We start from the raw sequence: 17,101 nt of genomic DNA on the forward strand, positions 1-17,101 counted from the left end.
GAATTACAGGCATGCGCTACCACGCCCGGCTGATATTTTGATTTATTGTAGAGATGAGGTCTCACCTGCCCAGGCGGGTCTCAAACTCGTGGGCTCAGGCAATCCACTCACCTTAGCCTCCCAAAGGCGCGGAATTACAGGCTGAGCCACCGAGCCCGACAGCAGATTTCTTTTCAGATACTACTCTTTGGACAAACTTTGCTCCAATTCACCATTCAAAATCTCATAATGACTTCTTTCTTAGTCTTGTTCTTATGTTCCAAGAACTGCTTTTATTTTAGTTTTGTCTGTCCATAATCAGGAGGTATTATCTGGCTCCTACTCAATGACGACCAAGCATCAAGGCCTGAAGATCCATAAGCATTGACCTGTGGAGGCACTACAATTCTCATGGGGTCTTTCAACCTAAAACTGTGCCCCTCCATACCAAGCTTTCTTTATTTTCTAACTACAGTCCTAAATCCTGTGCATAACTTTGTAAGTGCCACAATTTCACCAAAGACAGTTTGGAAGGACAGTGATCCCTTTGGGGAACTTTTGATGTGAACAAAATTGGTCATTTGAGAGGTTTCTCAGAACAACAGGATACACAATTCTAGCTGTTCAATGGCATGCTTTCTTTAATTGGTATTGACGAGGCTTCAAAACACAATTCGGATTCAAAACTCGACTCCCTTAAAGATTTAAAATGTGAGAAACTTAAAACCCATCTGCCTTGTAGATCCACTGGAAACCCATTCCAGTTCTTCCTGTCTTTTCTCACCTTCTTGGCCCTCACCCTTGGAACCTTGCTCAACATCATGAAGTCCTCATAATCAACTCCTCCTCTTATTTCTTTTTTTCCTCTTTCTCTCTCTCAAAGGTCTTCCATTCTAGAAACCCCACCTACTTCTAAATCCACTGTATTACCTCACTGTCATTTGAACTTGCAACTTCTACCCCCTACGAAAAGAGGCATCCCAACATTGATTGTTATGTAATATTTAAGCCCTGGTTGTGTTTCGATCTCCATGCTGTTGTTAAGGACCCCCCAAATCCCAGAATTGAAAGAGAGAAATTCATTACAGCACTCAGACTTGTCTTGGGTACATCCAACCCAGCCCTCCCTGACGTCTCCCAACTAAGCCACCTATGGGAGGGGCCAGGAGATGCAAAAGCTTGGTTAGAAAAGGGTAATTGGAAAGACCCAGAAAATGACTTAAAACATAATGAAATTCATTTTTACTCAAACAGAATACCTTAAAACATATAAAGTAGGATAGGATCTTTTGGGAACTACACCACATCTCTTTGCTGCTAAAGTAAACTAGACCTTGATCAATCTTTCAAGCAGCAAAGAATGAATCCACAGGCAACTTTGGAGGCACATCTGTCCACATCCTTAGAGTTTTCAGGATTAGTTCCAATGTGGACATTTCCAAAGTCCTTCTCACTTCTTTGGTTGATGTTTAAAGTCAGAAATTGTAGCTATGGTACACAAGCAAAAAACTGGCTGGCAAATCATCCCATTACATGAACTTCAGTATTTGGCTGAACATTTTAAAGTGGTTTTAGATATCAAAAAGGATCAAATCCAACTAAGTTCATAGGTTTACAATGAAAGCAAATTGAATAAATTTTCTCTTCCTCAAAGGATAAAAATCAGTTTCTTTTGACAGAGATGCTTACTTAAACTGTACAAAAGGGAACACTGGAAAAATAACTAAACAAACAAACAAAAAAAGAAATGCATGCCTCCTCCAATTTCCAAGGATTCCCTTAATCAACAAGGAGCACTACCTTTTAAAGCAGAAGGCAATAAAGAAGCCTTTGTGATAGATACAGGCACTACCCTGTCAACTATAAATCCCATCACAATATCTTCTGTTGTCATAAAACTATTTGGGTGGTAGGAATTTCAAACAATCCTCAAATTATTCTCATCACTCAATCTTACACCATGACCTTTAGTCTACTTACTGGTCAATATGCATTTCTTCTCTGTAATACCACATCAGTAAATTTAATCAGGAGAGGTTTTTTTTGTTTTTTTTTTTTGAGTTGGCGTCTCACTCTGTCGCCCAGACTGGAGTGCAGTGGCCGCTCCCGGCCACCGCAGCCTTGACCTGCTGGGCTCCGGCGATCCTACTGCCTCAGCCTTCCAAGTAACTGGAACTACAGGCATGCACTACCACGCCCGGGAGTTTTTTTTTAAAAAAAATACTTTATGTAAATGGAACTTCCAAATGAAATACATTTTAGATGAACTATTTATAGAAATATCTGAAGACTTTCCCATGTATAATCCCTTAGTAGCTCAATTACATGTCATTTTGCCTCTCCCTCTATGTTTGGCCTAATTCCAATTTGATGATTACGTGAAGTCCCTGACTCTTTCTGGGCTAAGAGTTCTATTGATGTGGAGAGAATTCCAGGGGCTGAGCCTCAGGTTGGCAATAGACCTGCTCCAGTGCCTATCTTAGGATTAATGCTTTGGTGGAGAGTACTGAATCACAGGATAAGTGAGTAGAGTTCAGAGTTGTAATTTAATTTCAGGTGCTCCTTTCCTGTCTATAAAGTGGTACTAAACATGAGTTTCCATCTTAGAAAGATCATGTGGCGTCACGATATGTGAATACTGGGAAACTGGTCATGAGAAGGACTCAATGGTGGTGACATCAATGTCCACATTAGCCTGGGCACATGTTTTTTTTTTTTTTTAAGTCAGAGTCTCACTCTGTCACCCAGGCTGGAGTGCAGTGGCATGCTCATGGCCACTGCAGCCTCGACCTGCTGGGCTCAGGTGATCCTTCCACCTCAGCTTTCCAAGTAGCTGGGACCTGCACACTCAGCTAATTTTTTGATTTATTGTAGAGATAAGGTCTCGCCAAATTGCCCAGGCTGGTCTCAAACCCCTGGGCTCAGGCAATCCTCTCACTTCTGCTTCCTGAAGTGCTGGAATTTATATAGGTGTGAGCCACTGCACCCAGCTCGTATTATTTCTAAACAGGGAAGTATCTTTCCTTTTGGTAGGGGTGACCATACTGACAAAGTACTACCATTCAGAATACAAGACAGAGCTTCTATGTTTAAATATCAAATGTTGGAATCCATGGCTGAAGACATCTAAGTCCCGAATAGTGTTCAAAAAGAAGTTTAGGTGAATCCTGGTTAGCAGTATCTGGTCAAACAAAGACTCCACCACATACCTGCCCAGAGCTCTGAGGTTATGTGAGGGGCCATTGGAGCAAGCATCACCATCAGGGCACACAGAGCATCCTCAAACTCAGGGCTATGGAGAACGAGTCTCTGAGAAGCTTGCTAAGGAAGAGAAAAAACCATGTAAGAAGACAGGTGTACAAAATAATTGTGGGTAAGAAAAGTTATTTACGTAACTGAAGTCCAGAGATACAAGCTGGTAGGAAGAAACTCTCTTTACCATCCATTTTTGCTCGGAACAAAGAATTTCTCCTAATTAACTATAGCATTAAAATAAGCTACAGCAGCAGCAATAGATACATCACTCTTCTAAGTAGTTACCACACCTTCAGCATGAAGTCAACTCATTTAGTTCTTGCAACTACTCTTCTAGAGTGGTATTCTTACATCACTGGGCAAGTGAAGAAGCCAAGGATCAAGGAGAGAGGGTAATCTGCCCCTGGGCATATGGTAACCAAACTTTTCTTTTTTTTGAGTTGGAGTCTCACTCTGTCACCCAGGTTGGTTTGCTCATGGCCACAACAACCTAGACCTGCTGGGCTCAGGTGATCCTTCTGCCTCAGTCTTCCAAGTAGCTGAAACTATGGGCATGTGCCACCATGCTCAGCTCATTTTTCTTGATTTACTGTAGAGATGAGATCTCACCAAGTTGTCCAGGCTGGTCTTGAACCCGTGGGCTCAGGCAATCCTCTAGCCTCAGCCTCCCAAAGTGCTGGAATTACGGGCATGAACCACTGCACCCGCTGGTAACCAAAGTTAGGTGTCTTTGGTGTCCTGTGTGCTGCAGGTCCAGTGAGAAATGCACAGAGACCTTCTCAAAAGTTTTAGAACATGAAATCCCCAGGGCAGGGATTCTCTCAGGGACCCCTATTCTCTTAAATAGTTTTGTCAATTCCAGCAAACATGCAGTTTCTTCCTGATGTGTGGGTATTCAGTTAACCCTGTCACACCTATTCAATGGACAAAGTACCTACTACATGGTAGGCCTTAAGGATAAAAAGACCAGAGACCACATAGTCCCTGCCCTCAAAGAGCTTACAGTCCACTGGGGAAGCAATGAACAAATGAATCAAGGACGTCATAGGAGCCCAGTGGATGCCAGTGGGAAGGAAGGTGGTCAGTATAGTGGGTGAAAGCCTGAGGTGTGACCAAAGAATGACCAGGCAGATGCGCCATGCTGAGGTGGCCCCAGGAAGGGTATTGCTGGAAGATTTTTGTGGAGGCAGCAGTTCTCATAGTACCCTTAGGAAGTCATGATAAAAATTAGCCTAAGCTGGGCACAGTGGCTCATATCTATAATCCCGGTCATTCAAGAGGCTGTGGTAGGGGTTTGGTTGAGTCCAGGAGTTTGAATTCAGCCTGGGCAAAGAGCGAGATGCTATCACACACGCACACAAAAAAGCAAAAAAACAAAGCAAAAGTTTAATGAGGTTCTGGCACTCAGTACATATTCATAACACCCTGGGACAGAAACAATTTTGGTTTAATTTTATATGTTTGTCAAACTTAAAAGTAGGGCCCCACATGATGTATTCTACTGGGTATAGAGGCCAAAAATATTACATTTGTAAAAAGTGTTTGATATATGATCTTTTAAAAGTTGTCTAAGAGATTTGAATATAACTTCATGGGTAAAGGGACAGAGAAAGTCTGCCAGAAAGGCTGTGGACAGAACTAGCTGCAAGGTAGCAAAATTTCATTTTTTAGTTTAATTTTTATATAATACTTGTCTTTTTTCCTGGTTAAAAACTAATACATACTCAGCACAAAATCATGGGAAATATAAAACCACTCACAATTGTGGCATCTAAAAAAAAGTATTTTATCCGCTGGGCTCGGTGGCTCAGCCTGTAATCCCGCGCCTTTGGGAGGCTGAGGTGAGTGGATTGCCTGAGCCCGCGGGTTTGAGACCCACCTGGGCAGCGAGACCTCATCTCTACAATAAATCAAAAAATCAGCCGGGCGTGGTAGCACATGCCTGTAATTCCGGCTACTCGGAAGGCTGAGGCGGAAGGATCGCCGGGGCCCAGCAGGTCGAGGCTGCGGTGGCCGGGAGCGGCCACTGCACTCCAGTCTGGGCGACAGAGTGAGACTCCAACTCAAAAAAAAAAAAAAAAAAAAAAAAGTATTTTATCCTAATCTCCCAAAATGCAAACATACATACTTATTATGTACATAACATTCTCTGATTGGGATTCTTACCATATGGACACTTTTGTATCATTTAATATTAGGTTATAAACAGTTATTTATTATGTTATAAACAGTTTCTGATATTAAGTATTCTTTGAAGACATAGTGCTAATGGTGGTGGCATATTTCCTTCTTATTGATATGATATGAGTCATTTCACCATTCTCTCATCAGAGGACATTTGGGGCTCCAAGTCTCTGCAATTAAAAATTATCTGTAATGAACACCTCTGGGGCAAAGGATGTACATGATCATGGGGCTAGCAATCTCACAGGACTAGTCATCTCACAGGAGAAGGGATCTCACTGGGGTAGGTATTCCACAGGGCTAGCAATCTCCCAGGGGCTGGCATCTCACAGGGCTAGGGATCTCATAGGGGAAGGAATCTCACAGGGGCAGGGATCTCACAGAAGAAGGGATCTTATAGATGTAGGGATCTCACAGGGCTAGGAATCTCAAAGAGGTAGGGATCTCATAGGGCTAGAGATCTCATAGGGGAATGAATCTCACAGGGGTAAGCATCTCACAAGACTAGGGATCTCACCAGGTCTAGGGATCTCACAGAGCTAGTTATCTCACAGGGGAAGGGCTCTCACAGGGTTAGGGATCTCACAGGGCTAGAGATTTCATAAGAGTAGGGATCACACAGGGGGAGGGAATCTCACAGTTGGAGTGCTTCCTGGTGTGGTTACATAAACTATGCCCATCACAACTATGTAAAAATTCATCTCGCCATCTTTGCAATAACATGGAATAGTTATGTTTAAGAGTGTCTGCAAATTTGACAGGTTAAAAAAAATCTTGTTTTTAATTTGTATTTCACGAAAATGAGGCAGTTTTTTTTCTCTACCTGTTTATTGACTATATCTATAGCATCTTCTGTGAATTAATATCTTTTCACATCTTTGACTATTTTTTGTTAGGTGTTTTCATATAAATATGTAAGAGTACTTTATATATTAAGAATATTAGCCGGGCTCAGTGGCTCAGCCTGTAATCCCGCGCCTTTGGGAGGCTGAGGTGAGTGGATTGCCCGAGCCCGCGGGTTCGAGAACCGCCTGGGCAGCGAGACCTCATCTCTACAATAAATAAAAAAATCAGCCGGGCGTGGTAGCGCATGCCTGTAATTCCGGCTACTTGGAAGGCTGAGGCGGAAGGATCGTTGGAGCCCAGCAGGTCGAGGCTGCGGTGGCCAGGAGCGGCCACTGCACTCCAGTCTGGGCGACAGAGCGAGACTCCAACTCAAAAAAAAAAGAATATTAGCTTTTTGTCTGATATATTTGTATTACATGTTTTTCCCCAGCTTTTAATTGACCTTTTATAGGGTATGTTTTAGTACACTGAAAATGTCAAGTTTTAAGTAGTCAGATCTATTAAGTTTCTTCTAGTGTTCTTAAATGTTTGGAGAGTCTTCATTTGCAAAAGTATCTGTTAACAATTTTAATAAATGCTTTTATTGTCCAACAGCTAACAACATTTGGTAACAAATTCTTCCCCTGGCAAGGAAAATGGTAGACCCATGCAGCAAGCAGATGAATCCATACTGAAAAGGTTGACTTTTGTTTTATTTTTTACTTTATTTATTTATTTTTTTGAGTTGGAGTTTCACTCTGTCACCCAGACTGGAGTGCAATGGCTGCCCCCGGCCACCGCAGCCTCGACCTGCTGGACTCTGGCGATCCTTCTGCCTCAGCCTTCCAAGTAGCTGGAACTACATGCGCGTGCTACCACGCCTGGCTCATTTTGATTTATTGTAGAGATGAGGTCTCGCCAAGTTGCCCAGGCGGGTCTCGAACCTGCGGACTTAGGCAATCCACTCACCTCAGCCTCCCAAAGGCGAGGGATTACAGGCTGAGCCACTGAGCCCGGCTCTGACATTTGTTTTAAATGAGAACAATTCTGATGCATCCAGGTTAAATAAATATAAAATATATGATGCTGATGTGGTATCATAGCTTGTTCAGGAAATCAGGTAGAAGCACACGAAGAGCCAGAAGAGAGGGAGGCCTGGTCTGGTCTCGGATTTGTCACTAATCAGTCAGACATGTCACCTATCTTACCTGGGCCTCAATGTGCTCCTCTGCAAAATACTGGGGGAGAAGGGTGCCTGGAATAGAGACTCTTTATGAACTTTCCAGCAGTAAAACTAGGTTGTGACTATGGAAGAAATACTTCTTTAAGATAAATGAGTCACATTCCAAGGAGGTAACACTGTGGTTTGCTCTCCATCCCTAATCTGGGACTCTGTAGACCCCCTTGCCACACCTTTCCCTCCCTCCTCTGCTACCAGCAAGTGAGAGCAGATAGACTACTTACCGAGAGGGCACTGCTGAGTCCCATTAGCTGAGAAATCACAGAATTCAGTGAGAAGTCCTCTGTGAAATGGGTGGTCACCTATTGGCAAAAGTTGAATCATTCACTTTCTTCAAAATTATTTTAAGCTTTCCACAAAAAAACTGAATTATCAAAACAAAAAAATTAAAAGCAACCAAAGATACTTATATACTTATAGTCATATCTCAAATAATCACTATGTTTTATCAGCAGAAACATTTTAAAATTCAAAGTCCACGCTGTAAAATATCCAGGAATTTGAGAATAGACTCTGACTTAAATTGATAGAACAAAAAGCTGCAAAATGTTTTTACTGTTGAAGATGGTTTCTCTTCTACCATCTTAAGAGCAATGCTGGTTCCCATGGTAGGTAGTTTAAAAAAACAATACTAGTTACCAGAATAGGAGACAGGGTCCACTGACCAGCAAACATCAATATAACAGAAATCAGAAGATGGAGGGCAGGATGTCACTTAGTTAATTCACAATGATGGTTATTAGTATTTGGAATGAAGTTTGTTTTATATTTTGAAACATAGAGTCAACATGAGAACACTAACAGTTTGTCAGCTTTTCCATGTTTGTGTGCTTTTCCATTGTGACCATGGGCAAGAATACAGAAAAATAATACATCTTTAAGATGTCAAGAGTTCGGCTGGGCCTGGTGGCTCATGCCTGTAATCCCAGCACTTAGGGAGGCAGAGGCAAGAGGATGACCTGAGCCCACGAGTTTAAGACCAGCCAGGGCAATATGGCGAGAGCTTGTCTCTACCAATGAATCAAAAAATTAGCCGGGCATGGTGGTGTGTGCCTATTGTTCCAGCTACTTGGAAGGCTAAAGGGGAGGGAATCTCCTGAACCTGGCAGACTGAGGCTGTGGTGGCCGTGAGCGTGCCACTGTACTCCAGCCTGGGCAACAGAGTGAGACTCTGACTCAAAAAAAAAAAATTTGTCAAGAGTTTTTCAACTTGTTGAAATAACCCAATTCTACTATCTGACAGAATAGAAGAATCTGTCCAATCCAGAGAAAATATGTGGTATGAAAACATTTGCTCAGGCATCACTCAGATCCTACATTCAATCAGCAAGCTCTGTTTCTCCACACGCAGAGGGTACAGAGGACAGAAATAAAGCTGAAGAAGTGTCATCAAATGAGACCATGCTGGACTCGGGGCCACTTCAGGTTATACAAACTAGAGAGGCAGAAACCTGCCATAGAATCAATGTCATCACTTATCAGAGTCTGGAGGAGTGACCTTGGCTGACTTTATAAGTTTGAAGCAGCATATCTTAAAACAACAACAACAACAGCAACAACAACAAATCAGCCTAAGAAGAATTTGGGTCATCAGATACTCATTAAAAAATGACCCCACAATATCTCACAGGGATATTGTACAACAAAATGCCTGAGTGGTAATGTCCCCAATACACTTAACTTCAGGGAACTTGGATTCTAATATCTGATCTGGTCTTTTCTGGCTTCCTCACTAGCTGTGTGACTTTAGGCAAGACATTTCACCTTTCTGGACCTCATCTTTATCCCCATCTGTAAAATGAGGAGGCCAAAGAAGACAGTCTCTTTCTGCAGTGTGTCATCAGGGTGATCCCAAATTGAGTGGTCTGCCTGGACATGATAAGTATGAAAATGTAGGAAGCAGGCAGCTTCCTGGGACCCAGGGTGGACAAACATGAGACAGCATCAGAGAACTGTCTCCTGCAGGCATCTCTTTCGACTGGCATGTTTGTGCTGCTGCTTCATCTTGTGAAAATATCCAGAGTAGTAAGGTCTACCATTGAAGCAAGTAAGGCTGCCATCACAAAGAAGGAAGACCCACAGTGACCCATCCTAAGGCAGGGTGGGCCACATAGATCACGGGCAAAGGCTCCCAAAGAGTGCTAGCTACAGAGGCACCCAGTGTGCACCACAGAGTTTCTGACCTGAGAGACGACTGAGTTCTTGTACTCCCAGAGCTTCTGGGCCTCGGCTTTCTCCTTGTTACTCAGCAGCTGAGGCTGCGGAAGCTTCCCAGAAGTCCTGGTTTCAATAAATCGAGTTGCCAAGGACCACAGACGTTGCTGCCATCTCAGCACCCCAGGGAGGGCGTCAGCTGAATTTAGTGTTGGTAAATGAGAAAGGGAAAGAGCAACATAAGACTGATCAAGTTGGCTATACCTATGCTGAGAAAAACACCTGTGAGTTGTCGATGACATACTCCACTGTGTCCTGATGGATTTCTCCAAGGGCTGCTTGGAGAGGCCTCTCTGGCTTCCAGTTTCAGAGAAGTCAGATCAGGACTGATTCTGTCATAACCTAGTGCCCACATTCAGAGCACTGGATATAGGGCTACTTAAAGTACGCCCAACCCTTGTCACGGGCTCATGATGCGACTAGAAGCTTAATCAGGACATGCATCAGCACACCACCTCCTTGATTAAGCAAACTCGCTGTGACAAAAATGCTGTGGAATTGACAGTGTGCTTGGGAGGCACAGTTGACTTATGATGGTATATATCTTATGTTTCAAACATGTTCATACAATCTAGTTGTGAATTTGATCTTTTGTTGAAGATTGGTGAGTGGCTTCATGTGTTAGCCCTGGGTTACATGCCTAGCCAAATTAGGGCCAGTCCAAATCCTTGTCACTCTTTGGCTAGATGATCTCAACCTGGATGCACAGTAGAACCTTCTGGGAGGCTTGTTTTTTTTTTTTTTGAAATGGGGTCTCACTCTGTCACCCAGGCTGGAGGACAGTGGCACAATCACAGCTCATTGTAGCCTCAATCTTCTGGGCTCAGGCAATCTGCCCACCTCAGCTTCTCGAGTAGCTGGTACTATAGGTGAGTGTCACCATGCCTCGCTAATTTTTGATTTTTTTGTAAAGATGAGGTCTTGCTATGTTGCCCAGCTGGTCTTGAACTCCTGGGCTCAAGCAATCCTTCTGCCTCAGTCTCCCAAAGTGCTGGGATTATAGGTATAAGCTACTATACCTAGCCTCTGGGAGGCTTGTTAGAAACAGATTCCTGGAGCCTGTCACCAGGTTGGGGTGGGACCAAGACCTGCACTCATCTATCTGCACTTTACAAGCCCTCTAGGGATTCAGAGGGCATCTGTGACCACTGTTTCAGACCATACTTCCCACTAGCCACAGCACGTTGAGATAAGTAATGATTCCTCAAATAATATGCATACTTGACATGAGACTCAAGACCCAAGCATTTGATTTCTTCTTCCGATAACACCTAGGGCAGGTCACATGAAGGAAAAATGAATGACTGTTGGACAGTTTATTCTAGGATTCCAGGTACTCAGGATTATTTTATTTCATATCATTTTAGCTCTAAACAACTTTGAGAGACAAGTCTCCCCAGAGAGGGGAGATGGAGGATGCAAGGGGTGACTGAGAGGTCACAGGTAACACCAGGCCCAGACTCCACCGGGGGTTTTCTGGATTGGTGAGGGAGAATGACACTGTTCGAGAAAAAACCCTTCAGGCTAGTTCAAGAGGGCAGTGGCCTTTTTAGACCATAGCGGCCTAGGAGTAGCATAGAAGCCAATAAATAGTTCTCAAAGTGTGGTCCTTGTAGTATGTGCACCAGAATTATCAAAGAGCTTCCCAAAAGCAGACTCCTGAAACCCACCCTGGAGGCTATGTAGTAGTAGCTCTGGGCTGAGGACTGGGAATCGGAATCTGCAACGAGTTCCCCAAAGGATTCAGAGGCTCACTTACACTTGAGAACACTGGTCTAAGAACGGTACAGGATGCTGGACAGGCCGCTACTTGCTTTAGAGAACTGATTCCTGGCCAGGTTCAGTGGCTCAGTCTGTAATCCCAGCACTTTGGGAGGCCGAGGTGAGTGAATTGCCTGAGCCTGGGGGTTTGAGACCAGGCAAGACCTCGTTTATACAATAAATCAAAAATTTAGCCAGGCGTGGTAGTGTGTGCCTGTAGTTCCTGCTTCTTGGAAGGCTGAGGTGGAAGGATCATTGGAGCCCAGCAGGTCGAGACTGCAGTGGCCGTGGGTGTGCCACTGCACTCCAGCCTGGGTGATGGAGTGAAACTCCAACTCAAAAACAACAACAAAAAAGAGAACTAATTCCCAGAATTCTCTACTACCATCTTTGGCAAAGACATTTCCTTCTCCAAATTCCTTCAGAGTCCAGGGCAGATCACAAAGGACGCAGGGCAGGAAGAGGAAGGTGACTTACTCTTCACATCCCATAAGATATCCTTTTCAGAAGGGGCGGCAAAGAGGATGTAGAGTCGAATCGTGTCGATCCCATACTGCTCCACGGCCTCCTCCGGGTCTACCCCGTTGTGTTTGGACTTACTCATCTTCTCCCACGTCACCTCTAACTTCTCTTTAGTTTTTGCATGGACAGGAACAGAACCTAGATGCCAAAATAACACACAGGTATGGTTTGTGGGATTCTGAATGGGCTCTGTATAAATATAGTCAACAAGAAAATACTGGGTGAGGGACACAAAAGTATCCACTTGGAGAATTGCAATAATTCACTCAACACGCCTCCTTCTCTCTCTCAATGTTATATTATGAGAGTGTTTTATTTGTAAATAAATGAGGCCCACTTTTCTCAAACCTTCCTTTCACAAATAAATAGTGCAGTTATAATGGCTTGTGCCAGCTTTTTCTACAAAAAAAGATAATTTCTCCCTTTATTTTATTTTTATTTGTTTTTTTTTTTTGAGTTGGAGTCTCACTGTGTTGCCCAGACTGGAGTGCAATCGCCGCTCCTGGCCACCGCAGCCTCGACCTGCTGGGCTCTGGCAGTCCTTCCGTCTCAGTCTTCCAAGTAGCTGGAACTACAGGCGTGCGCTACCATGCCCGGCTAATTTTTTTTTGATTTATTGTAGAGATGAGGTCTCGTCAAGTTGCCTAGGTGGGTCTCGAACCCGCGGGCTCAGGCAATCCACTCACCTCGGCCTCCCAAAGTGCTGGGATTACAGGCTGAGCCACCGAGCCCGGCTTGATTTCCCCCGTTATAAGTAAGTTATTTATATACAAAAAAAGACAAGTAAAACAGAGTAAGAAAAACTTGCATATGATGCAGTTTTCTTTATGGATTCAGGGTTTCTTAGGGAAGTTGGCAGCTGACTCGTCAGCGTCTCAGAGCAGCAGAACACCCTGAGAGGTCCCTTCACTTTGAGGCCTGGTCCTCCGGGGTCATCTCCAAAATATGATCTTGTACTACTGGGGCACATGGAGTTAACCCACTGGACTCCATAGAACAGTCACCCATATCCTGTTCTATGGAAGTGTCTCCTCCCCCACCCGCATACCACTGGTCTAGATGGTGTCGATGGAAGAGGCCTTAAATGGCCATGTTTGGACGTGGTGACACTATTGCCAAGCCCTAGTGGATAGGACCAGTAAAGATGCCTGACAAGACTAAGCCTCTTTCTCAGGAATGGGAGCTAAGAGACACAGAAACTCTGTTTTGATGTTGCTGGGTACTAGAATCATCAGGCCCTACGGAGATGGTGTAAGACTTGCCACCGTGGTGACCCAAGACCACTTTGTAAAGTAAAAATGGGACGGAAGAATCCAAGTTTGGCAGAGGAAGGAGAACAGGGCAGAAGAACAGAGAGAACAGGAAGAGGAACTAGGAACTAGAGGCCTGAGAAAGGAGTGGCTGGTGACTTCCTCTGTGCTATGGAGTGCAGCTACATTTCTCACAACTCGGTTTCAGGGATGTCCCATCATCTTTGTGTTAAACTTACATTTGGGTGGACTTCTGTTCCTTCCAGTCTAATAATCTCTGACTCCAGCAGCACCCAAACTCACAAGGGACCGATGTACATACCCAAAAGCCAACTCCACACTTCTGAATGTACATCCATTAAGTGGATAGAAACCTGCTTTGCTCGCCCATGGGCAAGTCTGCATGGGAAGGGAAGAGATGTTCACAACACAGCCTGATCCCATGCCATCAAAGCAAAGGGAGACTGAAGTCCTGGAAGATATTTTATCCTGCCTGTTGTGAGACACAGGGAACCACTGGCCCCCTATCACATTCTGGGCTGTGTCTAGCCTTTATACCACTGCTGTGCAAATTAGGAGAAATGTAGGCAGAGAAGTCACTAAGTTAGGAAAAGGTACCCTCTTTTGGCAGGTGTGGCCTTGAAACGTATGGCTTGGCAAGTGGCTGGATTTCAGACTCTGCTCACCCCCTTGGTTGGGTTCCTTTGTGCAGTGTACAGTGTACAAACTGCACTATACATGTAGTCTTGCCCATAACAGAGAACACTTCACTAACAGCTGACATTTACGAGTCTCTGGATTTAGCTCCTTTCCTCTCTGGTCTGTGGTGGAGAAACACTGCCAATTCTGCTTCTCACATGGACCATTCGAAGTCCTGACATATTATTGCTTTGATTAGGTAATTCCATCGACTGCTTTTACCAAAACCCTCCCTCTAGTGCTAGTGTTTGGCTTGGAAGGCTGCCTACCACTTAAGGAGTGTTGTATGTACCTAATCTCATCTGCCACGCACTGGTTTTTCTAAGTGCAATGGCCAGAGTGATGGAGGTTTCTCACTGCCGCCCCATGTACGTCACAACTCCCCCATTTTCTAACGTCATGTATTTCACTGTGTTCTGGGCATACACGATGCATCTTTATCATGTCATCAGAAGATCTGGTAGGAGGAAACAACTCTGAGCAAGGATGAAAACGTAGAGTGGAAGGAAATGGCTTGGGAGAGGAGAAGAGGCAGGTCCAAGGAGTCAGGGGGAGATATTCTGTTCGGAAGTGTTGGCGGTGCTGCTCTGGGTGCTGTGGGAGTAAGCAGAGTGGTGGCCCCTGAGGTTCTGAAATGTACCACTAGACTGTGTGGCACACTGAAAGTCTCCTGGGTCTGGGGGCTTTGTCCTTGGGATGGGCTATCAAAAATGGACTGGGACAGGAGTGATGCCTGAATTGACTCTGTTACATACAAATGAAAACCTTGCCAGAAGCTGAAGTGACACTTGGGCTGATGGGGCCGAGGCAGAGGAGCAGACAGCCAGATCCAGGACTAGTCTTCCGAGGGTGCAGACCCAGAGCAGGCAGAGGCTGAGAGACCATGAGGTCAGTAGGTGCCTAGGGATCCTGCATTCTCCACCTGGCCAGGGCCTGGCCTTGGTTCTCTGTGAGTACCTGGATAGGACCAGAGGGGCCATTCTTACCCGTGAGATCGACTTCCTCTCTCTGTAGATACTGTCCAGAGGGTAGGCGGAATGTCTGTCCCTTGATAAGGCCTTGGGCTAGCAGCTTATGAAAAGGCTCTCTGTGGAAAGATAATGGGAAAAGAAAACTGGAGAAGTGGGGACACAACACATCCATAAAACAGCAACACAAACCTCACATGTGGAAGTAACTCTCTTATAAAAGCAAGTTGGCTGACCAAGCCCACATGTAAACCCAGCTTAAACAAATGGCTCCTTATAAATAAACAATAAGAAAGTTAAGTAAAATCAGTAGGTATTAACTACAGGTCTACTTTCCTCTGTGATGCACTTGTAGGTTTCAGAGTTGGAAGGCCTGGACTTGAATCTCAGTTCTGTTTCTAAGTGAATTCTGGTGAGCCAAGGTCAAGCAAGTCATTTACTTGTTCTGAGTGTCAGTTTGCTCACTTGTAAATAGGGGTCAAACGATGTTGGGAAGATTAAATAAAATGACCGTATGAAAATATTTGTAAAATTTAAAGAACCACAGCTATATGCTGAACTTAGCATAAGAAGGGAACAAGAGCAGTGGTCCCCATCCTTTCTGGTATCAGAGACCGGTTTCATGGAAGACCATTTTTCCATGGACAAGGAGGGGGCGAGTGGATCATTAGGCACTGGATTCTCATAAGGAGCTGTAACTTAGATTTCCTGCATGTGCAGTTCACAATAGAGTTCTCACTCCTATGAGAATCTAATGCCGCTGATCTGACAGAAGACGGAGCTCCGCTTGCCCGCTGCTTACTTCCTGTTGTATGGATGTTTCCTAACAGGCCACGGACTGGTACTGGTCTGCAGTTTGGGGGATGGAGACCCCTGATCAAGAGGACACAGAGGTTTAGTTGGGGTTTTGTTTAGGAAGGTGACTTTTTTCTTTAACTTTATAGACAGGGCTTGCATATATTCTTTAAAACATTTTAAACCATACAAGTTATATGTGACTATATATCCTTTCTGTTCAAATCCAAATACTACCCTCCTTTTTAGGTCTATTTCCCTCTGAGGAGGCAGTTATTATTAATAGTTTGGTATATATTCCTGGAAAAATCTGGAGACTTTTAAACATGCATTTATAAACATAAACACAGGCATGCCCGCATATGATTTTATAGGTAAACGGAATTATGCCTTATGTATTACTTTGTGGTATTTCACTTAATGATATAAATAGATTTCTCCATAACAGCTCATATAAGTTCTATGTCTTTTTAAATTTATTTTTATTTTTATTTTTTGAGTTGGAGTCTTACTCTGTCGCCTAGGCTGAAGTGCAGTGGCATGCTCAAGGCCACTGTAGCCTCGACCTGCTGGGCTCAGCTGATCCTTCTGCCTCAGCCGTCCAAGTACTAGAACTACAAGTGCATGCCACCATGCCTGGCTAAGTTTTTGATTTACTGTAGAGACGAGGTCTCACCAAGTTGCCCAGCAGGTCTCAAACCCCTGGGCTCAGGCAATCCTCTCGCCTTGGTCTCCCAAAGTGCTGGGATTACAGGTGTGAGCCACTGTGCCCGGCTAGTGCCTGTTTTTAAAAAGTAGTTTTAGTCACACTCTTACTGACTAAATAGTGAAATTAACAACTTTTACTCTTAAGAAGACCAGACAAGGTTGACCTTTATACTGAAATAATTTCATTTCAAATTTGAAATAGTTTATTCCTAAGAATCTGCCTGATTCCATTTTGAAGCATTTCAGCAAGACCTATTCCAAACCCAAAGAACGATTCGTGGAGACATCTGCTGATAACAGTTACATATTACATTCAAAACAGCAAGCAGGAGCCTTTATACACTGGACACCGAGTGATGTTCTCCACAAACATCACCAGCACAGTGCACCTTTCAAAATACAAACTCTGTGGTGGCTTTCATTGAGAGGGTCGAAAACCCAGTATCCTCAAAGAGGTGCAACAGGCCACCAACTTAACTCTAGTGAGGGAGGTAGAAGGAGCTGGCTTTGCCAGTTTGATAGGATTCTCATGTTGCATGCAAGGTCATCTAGTTTAGGTGAGCCCTGATATTGATTGAAGTTTCTAGAAAGGTCCCTGACTTGTACACCGTGTAGTCCTTGGCATAACAGCTGTGTTGCCAGAGGTGATTTAAAGGAAGTTTTCTTTCTTTTTTTTTTTTTTTTTGAGTTGGAGTCTCACT

General features: G+C 44.1%; 1 protein-coding gene across 1 annotated transcript in view; it reads right to left on the bottom strand.

Moving 5' to 3' along the window:
• The window catches only part of LARS2 (leucyl-tRNA synthetase 2, mitochondrial), a 174,505-nt gene that overhangs the window by 20,136 nt on the left and 137,268 nt on the right, over positions 1 to 17,101 (bottom strand). Inside the window, exons 15-19 of the mRNA XM_021719211.1 lie at positions 14,916 to 15,016; positions 11,936 to 12,118; positions 9,667 to 9,836; positions 7,708 to 7,785; positions 3,189 to 3,300 (exon numbers count right to left, since the gene is read on the bottom strand). Coding sequence (XP_021574886.1) covers positions 3,189 to 3,300; positions 7,708 to 7,785; positions 9,667 to 9,836; positions 11,936 to 12,118; positions 14,916 to 15,016 — 644 coding nt within the window. The remainder of the gene's footprint in view (positions 1 to 3,188; positions 3,301 to 7,707; positions 7,786 to 9,666; positions 9,837 to 11,935; positions 12,119 to 14,915; positions 15,017 to 17,101) is intronic.

This window comes from Carlito syrichta, unplaced genomic scaffold (assembly GCF_000164805.1).
Source record: "Carlito syrichta isolate Samal-C Ts95f unplaced genomic scaffold, Tarsius_syrichta-2.0.1 Scaffold314306, whole genome shotgun sequence".
NCBI classification, from domain to species: Eukaryota; Metazoa; Chordata; class Mammalia; order Primates; family Tarsiidae; genus Carlito; species Carlito syrichta.